Raw genomic sequence first — 10105 nt, forward strand, 5'->3', positions numbered from 1 at the left:
GAAAAAAAGAATGCTGCTTTCAATTCAGCTTACAATGGCTGGTGCGGCTCAATATATCCAGGTTCCAATACATCCAGTCAATAGGATTTTGTGTATAAATCTAGTGTCGTCCCTCCTCTTACCCAACCACTAGACTGCCTTCTCAAGTTAGAAGAAAAAGTGCAAGAACAAGGAAGGAAGAAATTCTAAGTGGGGAGGGTGGAGAAACTGGATGGGGAGGTCAGGGGGGCACATTCAAGCATAAATGCACCCACAGACCTTGGGTTGCTGCCCCTTGGTGTAAAGTGACTTTGCCCCCCCTCCACCCATCTTAATGGCTTCTCTACATCAAGCATTTAACTTGTGCTCATTATTTCTCACGCTTGGTAGTTTGTGAGAGTTTTCCATAATGCTATCCTTCTTCAAGGTCCCTCCCATGCTGCGCAACCATTTCCACAGGTATTTTTTCAAGATCTAGCAAGGTCTGGTATTATTTAGATATCATTTATTTGCCCACTAATCCAGACGGAATCTCTAGATGGCTTACATTAAAATACAAAAATAAATCATGCTGACTAGTTCCTGTATTCTACAATTCCACTATACCACACTGCCAACTTGTGTTTGCATAATGGAATATCTAGAAAGGTAGAGAAATAAAAGCCTTGGAATCTGGAAGCAGAAGTGGTGTTGAAAGCTTCATGTAGTGAAGTCCTAAGAGATACTTCAGGAAGTATTAGAATCTGACCATTCACTGTGGAAAAGTTTGAAGAGAGATCCATGAGGGGTAGAAGTGCAAATTCTTCGCAAATCTTATGGTTGCTCATCAGCTCTTTATAACTGGCCCTTTGGGCAACAAGCACAAAGGACTTGTGCCTCTGATGTCATTCTTATAATGTCTGAACCACTCTGAGAGGTGCTTCATCTATTACATCCTACCCTCTTCCACAAGACAATGTTCTTTTTCTTTGCAAAAGAGAATGGAGACTTATGGTGTATTTACTTTGTTTATACACACAGAAAAAAGCATAGCATAACTGGAGACAATTACTCCTATAAGGAAGCAGACTCACTAGGCAGAATTGGTACCCCCCCCCCAAAAAAAAGCATGTAAAAGACCCAGTGAATCAAATCAAAGACCAATTAAGTCCAGCAGTCTGTTCACACAGTGACCAACTAGATGCCCTAATGGGAAGTTCATAGCAGGACATGAGGGTCCACTAGCACCCTCCTGCTTCTGTTCTCCAGAAACAGGAATATAGAAACATATACTCAAGGTAATACTGTCCATAACCATCTGACTAGGAGCTATTGATAGCCTTATACCCCATAAATTCATCTAATCCCTTTCTGAAGTGGTCTCTTCTGGTATATAATTTTGCTGGTGATGGGGAGAGAATTATGAACAGGGGCGGTGCAGATGTGCACAAAGGCATTTGCTGAGCGCACTTTGCTCTGTGTGCAGTACTTCCTTTCATCTGTCCTGAATCTTCCACTTCAAAATCCAGTATTGTGAGGATATTTCTACTTCTATCATGTCTCTCTGCAGTAGGCTGCAAAACTCTTCCCCTGTCCCATTTAATTATTGATGGCAAAGTTGCAAATAATCAAATCTGCAAAAGTTAAACCCACAAAAGTTGAGGTTTGAGACATATACATATGAAGTTGGGATATTTTTCTTCAATGTGAATGACTACAGTTGCTTCCACTGAACTTCCATTTTACTGTCTATTCACCCAGTTTGGAGGATCCTGCTCCTGACCATTTTTTAAGCTCTTCATAATCCCTAAATAATTCGTTGTCACCTGCAAACTTGCTCACCTTATTCCTGACTCCTTATCATTTGTAAATTGAAAAGAACTGGCTAAAATACAGATGCTTTAGCCAACTCCCAGCTCCGACTCTGAACTGAAAACTCCTCTGCTACAATCCTAACGTGTATCTAGGACTAAGTGCCATTTAATTAATTGTGCCTTAGTTCTGAGAAGAAAAATAAGATTGCACTATTAATCGCTTTTTCTGTGTCTCTACCTTGTTTCCGCAGTTGATGTTCAAGCTCAGATAAATGCACCATTTAAAAAGAGATTATCAACTCTCAGAAAGTCACCCAACTTAACTAGAGGCGAATATTGATCAAACAATCTTGTTGAGTGTTAACCAACAAATCGGACTAAAAAACGGTCAGCCAGTAGTAGTAGCATTGTTTCGCCTACACTGATGTCTACTTATGTGAAAACATTCTGCACATTACCATGCAAAGTTGACATATTTACATTACTATGAGCACAATCTCACACATATTGAACTTCCTGAGACATGATGGGAGTTGTAGATCTTTTCCTCGGTCTTAACATGCATAGGATCGCGCCGTAAGTCTAAAATCCTAACTACAGAATAAATTCCATTGTACGACATTCGATTTTCCTCGAAGTGAACATGCGCACGATTGTGCCGCACAGTCTGATTTACACATGCGTGATCCTCGCTTGAGGATTCCAGCAACCAGTGACCTTTTGCCCGTGAGTAGGTTCTGACACCACCAGTAAAACGTCCCTATCAATTCACAAGCGATGCTTTTCAACGGAGTCAGTTTCTCACACTCAGCAGCCAGCTGCCATCAAAAGTTACAATGATCGAGCGATAGATACTAAGCCAGCCAGCGCCGAACACGCACGCCAGACAACCGATCCCAGCAAAGCAGGCACGGAAGCGCATCGCTTGCACTCGCGAGACAGAGGCCAGGAGCGGCCGGAGCTTCCTCTGCGTCACGAGAAGCCCCGCCCCCTCCGAGCTTTCGAGTGACCTATAACGTCACACGACCGGCCGAGAAAGAACACATGATCAATCCCCTCCGCCCTTCATCCTCTGACGCATTCTATGGGTCGCTCCCGGGAGCTGAAACATCCAGCTGGCCAATAGGCGAGCCGCAAGCCCTCAGGAGCTGCCCAATCCGAGAGCAGGGGCGTAGGAGCGCGCGGAAGGGAAGCCAATGGCTTGCAACAAAGAGGCCTGCGTCCCGTGAGCCACCGGGGTTTGGCCGGGTAGCGTTCTTTGCGTCGCGGTGGCCAATAGGAGCGGAGGACGCTGTGGAACACTGGCAAGGTGAGCGAGGGCGGGAGGGGCTTGGCGGTGCCTGGGCTGGAGAGCCGCGACTTCGAGGGTTCCTGCAGCCGCTCTTCTCTGTAGGTTTGCGGGGAGGGGAGCCCTGCAAGAGGGGCTGCCAAAGGCAGGCAGCGGGTGTGGTGGGGTGCGGAGCTCATGCAGAAGGGGGAGAGCCCGCTGAGTCTTGGGGGTGAGGGATGTGCAGAAGCAGATGCAGAGAGGGAACAGAAAGACCCGGTCTTTATCTTACCCCCCATTGTCTTCTTGGCTCTGGCCGGCAAAGAACAGCTTGATTGGGAGGTGGAGGGAGGTGGAGGGAGGAGGCCTCCCGCTGTTTCCAGCTACTGTAGAGGTTCCCTGCTTTGGCGAATCCCAAGGAAGGAAACTCCAGAGATGAGCTGTCTTGTGGAGCCTGACAGATTCAGGCTTCAATCTAAGACACGAACTAGTTCTCACCTCAGCACCCTTAAGATGAATTATAAAATATTAGGGCAGTTTTTCCCAACTGGCTACTCCCCAGATGTGTTGTAGCACAATTCTCCAAATCCCTCCATCAGCACCAGGTCGGGGAAGGCTACACTGGAACCTTGAGAGTAAACCTCTTAATCATAGTGGGGCTGACTTATGAGTAAATAATGAATTGGGTTGTCTACTTACTGTGGTATAAGCTCCTGTGGGTTTTGAGCTCTAGAGCCAGGGAGTTTCTGGCACTATATATCTGCTTATCTTTAAGGTTGTGCAAGAGTTGCTGTATTGTCTGAACAAGCTAACATGATTTCATCTCTGGAATTTGTCACTAAAGATGAGGGAAAGCTCTCTAATCCTTGTGGAACTATTTTAGAAAGTGGATGGTATATTTTAGGGACTTCTGTTGGAGGCTGTGGTAGGACATTGCAGCTGATCTAAGGCTTTGTAGGCCATCATCTAAAATTAAGCCCAAAGGATGATTGGAGGTGGAGAGGGGTCACCTATAAGTGCTGAAAAGGGCATGACTGCAAGTTGACTTTCGGGCAATGGTATATGCTAAAGTTAGGGAGAACTGAGTGCTATTTGATTTGGCTGAGATAGTGACGTGTAATGTAGATTAAAGCGAGTAAATGAGGGAATTTCTACTTGGCTATGGTGGGGGAAGAAAGCAGTATGTTACATTTTGGGAGTACCATTTTGGGTGAGGCAAATGAATGGAAGCAGACTAGAGAAAGCATGTGGAGATAAGGCAGGATGAAAAATCAGTTTGTATAGCAGAACATTATTCAAAGGGCATTATCTAATATTAATAAAATAGGGGGTCTTTAGATGTAGAGAATCAATTAAAATAAAGATGGAGAAGAAGGTGTGTTAAGATGCTTTTTGCAGAAAGTTAGGGTGTGTCCCATTGGCTGAAGGAGTTAACAAAATACTGGGCAAGGCCTTCAGGAGCTTGTGAAGGGGTGGAGGAAAGGACTTTGTTGTTTACTGGGGTTCCTTGTAAATTAAGTTTTGCAAGGAGAGTACTATGGTCCTGAAAGAGTGGCTAATGCCCTTCAAGCCACATGGCCTGATTGTGTTTTCCTTAGTTGTTAATTAGTAGAGATGTGTGTTGAGTTTTTCCCTTAGGCGGTCTTAGTTTAATGGTAGGGTCATATACCGTTTTCCTTGGCTCCAGCAAAGTGCTTGACTTATGTAAGGGGAGGAGGAAGTTTGTATTAGCCTAACATAGAATAAAGTTCATCTGTCCTTCCCATAATAGTTCTTATGTCTGTCACCTTGTGTCCTTCTGCAGCTGGGGGTCAGTATTGCACAACTACTAGCTCTCATATCTGGTTCTGTACTCTTTGTTGAATAACTGGATCCTTCATTAACAATATTCGTTCAAGACTAACTTGATCTCCCCATTCAGTTTTGGATTGACATTATGTAAAAGCTCCTATAGAAAAATTATACCAGAAATAGAGGTGATAAATGAATAAGGAAAAATTATTGTTCTTTAAGAATGGCATATTTGTCATAGAGTGGGCTTTCTCCTTTAACTCAGTGAGTAAGGTATGTGTGTTTGTGTATGTAAACATGGCTTTTCCCCCTTTATTCAGGATAATCAGAATGCAGACTCCAGTAGCTCTCTTGGCTTCGCCAGCTTTGGTAAGGAAATTTTGACTTATAGGTGCTTTAAAAGGAGAAACATAGAAACAGAAGGGGTCTCTCTGGCCATCTAGTCTGACCCTTGGCTCCAGCTGGCTCCACTCAGGACATGCCCACCATGTGCATGTCTAGCCTATCTTTGAATACCCAGAAGTAGTGTGTGATTTTAATGCTTCATGTTCCTTAGCTTATTCTTCCTTGCAGCAGCCCTGTGAGATAGGTCACTAATATGCCCATTTTACAGAGGGAAAATTAAGAGTCAGTCAGTGGTCTGTTTTCACAGTAGTCAGTCAGATGTGTCTGGAAGGTCCATGTGCAGGACATGAATGCAATAGCATCCTCCCACTTGTGCTTCCTTGCAGTTGGCAATGAGAGGCTTATTACTTCTGAGGCTGTCTGGAAGTAAGATAGAGCAATTATGACAAGTAGTCATCAATAATAACCTGATTCTTCACAAGTTTGTCTCTTCCCCTTTAAAGCTGTCCGTCTCTACTTAGGGAATTCTGTGGTTTAACCATGTACTGTGTGAAGAAATACTTCCATCTGTCTGTCTGAATCTCCCAGTACTCAGCTTCATTGGATAACCCCAGGAACTAGTATTGTATGAGATGAAAAATGTAACCACTTTCTCCATATCATGTATAATTTTATCTCTATCATGCCTCCCATACTTGCCTTTTTCTAAGCTAAAAGGCCCAGACAATGTCACCTTTTCTTATTTTGGAGTTGCTGAAGCAAAAGTATGTCATAACATGGCTCAGCAGTGGAGAACATGTTTTCTAGTCCATGTTAAATTGCTGGCATCTTAAGGTTCTCAAACAGGAAGGTTAAGAAAAATGTTTGAGTCCTTAGAGCCACTGGCAGTCAGATTAGAGAGTACTAGCAGCATAGAGCAATTACTTAGATTCTAATATGAATCAAATGTTTTTCTCCCTAGTTTCGCTGCTGTTCCCGAGCTCTGACCAGGCCAGCTTCCCTGTCTATATTCAGCAGGCCAGAACCTCAGTCTGTGCAGGTAAGAATAAACAGCATGACACTATATTGCTGTCTTTTTCATGTCTGTGTTTGCTTGTATCACATGCTTCCCTTCAAAAGAAACTGAAAATAGCTAACATACAAAAACAAATACCAGCAGAAGGACCCTAGAAGTACATGTACATATATATTTTACATGTACAACTGCACACACCTTACTCACTGAGTTAATATCACAAGTGGAAACCCAGCAGAGTCAAAAGTTTCTTTCAGGCACATACTGCTAAGGCAAATTTTCTTCTCTATTTGATTCAACTTTCCCATGCTGCAAAGATTGAAAAATTGGCCTAACTCAATTGTCAGAATTCTTCTCAGCTGCTCTTCCTTCACCTTTCAACCCACATTATATTAATTTCCTGTGCTAGAAGTTATTTTGAATAGCTTTTTTTAGAATTCTCTTTTACTGCCTACCTAATTGGGGAATAGCAAGATTAATATTCCCTGTATGTATGGTAGGCATACCTAAACACAGGCACCATATGTAGATCCCACTCTCATTCTCACTGACCATTGGCCATGCTGGCAGGGGCTGATAGGAGCTTGAGTCTAACAAAATCTGGAAGCCCACAAATCCCTCACACCTGGCTTAGAAACTTGCAAGCAACCAGTAAGGTTCTAATTGTCCATCTCTCTCATCTTCTTTGCCACAACCCCTCTTGTAGGTATGTTCCTAACCCAGTGATTCTCAGACTGTGGGTTGGGAGATTCCAAAGGAGTTCAGCCAATCTTCAGGTGGGTCTCAGTGCTGCAGACAAATGGGATAAGAAAGGGAAGCTGTTGTTAAGGGAAGTCAGGATAAAAGAAGCATGAGAGTAGTTGCGGGTTAGCTCTTGTCTGGGCACAACTTGATGAAATGGTCTTGTGAAGGGAAAATTATATGGAGATTTGAACTGTTGAGCCCCAAAATATTAACTACTTGCTTTCTCCACAGCTCTTCGGCATTTCAAATCGTCAGCTGGCTTACCGGGAATTCCAAACTAGTGCCGTCTCCCATGACATTGATACGGCTGCTAAATTCATTGGTGCTGGGGCAGCTACAGTGGGGGTAGCCGGCTCAGGAGCTGGCATTGGGACAGTGTTTGGCAGTTTAATCATCGGTTTTGCCAGGTAAACCGGCTTGAAACAGGCATTTCTGCTTTATTTCAGTAGGCAGTTCAGACTTTTTGTATTGTTGGGGATTTTTTGGTCAAGACTTTTGATCAAGCCCCAACAGGTAAGACTTTGACCAAAAAATATACCCCAGCTGGTAAGAATTTGTTTTGAGAGGCAACATGGGAGACCCCAGCCAGGGAAAGCTACAGTAGGGAGACTACTGAGTCCCAAGTGGCTTATGTTTGTCAGGTGTCTTGTTGAGCTGTATAAATGTTTTTCCCAAACCAAAGGGAAAAACCAAAGGTTCAAAGCTCCTCGTGAAAATTCACTACCAAAACAGAATTGTCAATATGCAGCCAACACATGGTGCTCCCGCCTGCTGTGATACTGTCTTTACACTGTCAAGACAATCTGTTATGCTAAAAAAGCAATTTTCAGTCTGTTTGGGCTGCTAGACATCATTGCACTGAGTCTTTTCTTAGGCGACGGCGGCTGCTTCCACCTAAGGTGCAGGGGCTTCATTGGGAGAGAAGACAGTGCATGTCTCTTTCAAGGTCAGACAGAGCTCCAAGATGTTTTCCATGCTTGCCTTCAGGCAGTGGATTTTTGCAGTTCTTTAGGCATAATGAACTGACTCACACAGTAGCCCCTCATGGCTTAATTTGCCTGTGGGAGTTGCTGCGCCATGCCAGGCACCATTTCTGCACCATGCCTGAAGGGGCCCAGCTTCCCGTGTCACATGAGCCCAGGTGGCAGGGGCTGCTTGACAATTAGACAATCTTAAAACAACCCGTGGCTGCTTTTAAGTTGAACCCCTGCTGCATGGGTTCACATGACAAGCAACAGCACACTGGGCATGTGAGGGTGTCATGAAGAAATGGTGCCCACAGGAGCCAGGCACAGCACAGCAGCCTTGACAGGTAAAGTCACAAGGAACTGTCATGTCATTCAGCTGATTCATAGATTCAGATAGAATTTACATCTCATGTTTTAATGGGTCCAAATCAAAGAAAAATTAATTTTCACTTCCACCCAGCTCGTTTACTTTCTTGTCCACTCTTTCCAGAATCCACAGAGATGTCCAGGATTTTAGGATGAAGTGTATGGTTCCCTGTGTGTAAAGCAGTCTTTTTTCTGTGATTGCAGAGTCTCAAGCAGTGAACAAAGCTATTTTTAAATTAGTTAATAGCCCTTACACCTGAAAACCTGAGTGGGGAACCTGTGGCCCTCCAGGTGTTAAACTCCAACTCCCATCAGCCCCAGCCAGCATTGCTTCTGTTCATAGATGTTGTAGTTGCTTAGCTTCTGGAGGGCTACAGGTACCCCACCCCAATAACTTACACTGAGTCATAATTGATCTATCTGTGGCTATGCTACTTAACATTTTGCAGTCTTTTATTTTGAAGTAGCTAATTGGATTTGACCTTACAGATCTTGTTTTCCACTTACAGGAACCCATCCCTTAAGCAGCAGCTGTTTTCTTATGCTATCCTGGGTTTTGCCCTTTCGGAGGCCATGGGGCTGTTCTGTTTGATGGTGGCATTCCTCATTTTGTTCGCCATGTGAAAGCCTTGGAACCATGCTGCAGCTGCTGTCTCTGTCCTCTCTGGTTTGAGCCTGCCTCCCTTGCCCAGGGTGTTCACACATTTAAACAAACTTTCTCTAAATAAATAAGATTCAAGTTTTTTGTTTTGCCTCCTCCTTTGATTTGCACATTCTAGGTATAGGGGAATGGATAGAAATGTCTGTCTTTCAAAATCAATCGATAATGGATTCCTTCTGTGAACAACCATAAATACTGTTGGTAAAAAAAGAGTGCACCATCAGTGCCACTGCTGGCTCAGACAATTGGAGGAGTCTCCTAAAGTGAACTACTCTGTGGCCTGCTTGAAGGATGTGAAGAAATTGGTTTTGTGTTACCAGATCTATACTGCACCCAGTACCAAAGTTGCATGCCAGGGAGCTGCGTCATATGAACTCTGATAATGAGTACAAATATCACTCAAGCAAGTTTTGCCTTGCTGGGGCTTCATAAACTGTATCTCTCCTCTGAGACTGGTCAGGTTCACAGGGTAAAAGCTTTTGCGAACTCCTTTCCTAATTTGGGAAATTGATATGTAAATGAGTACACCTCATGCGTGGGACAAGACTTTTCTAAACATGGTAAGTCACCAGTGCCATTTTTAAGTCACAGTGAAGGAAATGTAAAACAAGGGTAACTGCAACAAAATGTTGCACAATTCCCAGCTCCTAGTGTTCCCCTGTACTTGGAACTGGAGTTCAGTAGTGTGGTTTAGACCTGGTTTCAAGCATTCATGGAAAACAGTTTTCTTTCTCTTCAGATATGCTCATCTGCTTTGCTTAGCGATGAAGAATTCATATTTCAGGATAGGTCCCAGCCCTTGTGTCGGAAGTGTTACTCCTCACTGCTCATACAGTGCAGGCTATGAGATCCCACTTCCTGCCAACTCTATCCTCAAATAGTCTTCCTTGCCATCTGGCTAATATTTGGTAAGCTTTGGCATTTTTATGTAGGGTAAAAAAGTTTCCTGTATTAGCTCTTACTAGTTAATGGAGTTGAACTCAAAAGCAGTTAGAAGTTCGTTGGGCATTAAAAATAATAATAAACCACTTTATCAGAGGCAAATGGAGCCTGTAACAAAATGTTATAATGTATTCTTGCTGCCTCATGTCTCAATGCTTCATTAGGCTGGACCCACCAACATACATGCTTTTTCAATTGTCCTGTCAGTAACCCAACACTGCAGGGATACGACAT

The 10105-nt window shown here is 43.6% G+C and overlaps 1 protein-coding gene across 2 annotated transcripts; it reads left to right on the forward strand.

Moving 5' to 3' along the window:
* The first annotated feature begins 2991 nt into the window (after positions 1–2991).
* Positions 2992–9011, forward strand: ATP5MC1 (ATP synthase membrane subunit c locus 1). Of its 2 annotated transcripts, none has more exons than XM_044444723.1 (5): positions 2992–3081; positions 5151–5199; positions 6137–6214; positions 7166–7341; positions 8778–9011. In XM_044444723.1, the coding sequence occupies exons 2-5, from the start codon at positions 5161–5163 to the stop codon at positions 8890–8892; spliced, it is 408 nt and encodes a 135-aa protein (XP_044300658.1). In that variant the 5' UTR covers positions 2992–3081; positions 5151–5160; the 3' UTR covers positions 8893–9011. The 2 variants fall into 2 exon arrangements, with proteins under 2 accessions (XP_044300658.1, XP_044300657.1); XM_044444722.1 differs by having other exon boundaries at positions 3075–3161.
* The last annotated feature ends 1094 nt before the right edge of the window (positions 9012–10105 follow it).

This window comes from Varanus komodoensis, unplaced genomic scaffold, assembly GCF_004798865.1.
Source record: "Varanus komodoensis strain SLA01 unplaced genomic scaffold, ASM479886v1 scaffold45, whole genome shotgun sequence".
NCBI classification, from domain to species: Eukaryota; Metazoa; Chordata; class Lepidosauria; order Squamata; family Varanidae; genus Varanus; species Varanus komodoensis.

Bases quoted from the DNA above. Each gene is read 5' to 3' on its own strand.
- ATP5MC1 (XM_044444723.1), top strand. From the start codon at position 5,161: ATGCAGACTCCAGTAGCTCTCTTGGCTTCGCCAGCTTTG. The intron at 6,215-7,165 runs GTAAGAATAAAC...CTTTCTCCACAG, and splicing joins CAGAACCTCAGTCTGTGCAG to CTCTTCGGCATTTCAAATCG. The intron at 7,342-8,777 runs GTAAACCGGCTT...TTCCACTTACAG, and splicing joins TTAATCATCGGTTTTGCCAG to GAACCCATCCCTTAAGCAGC.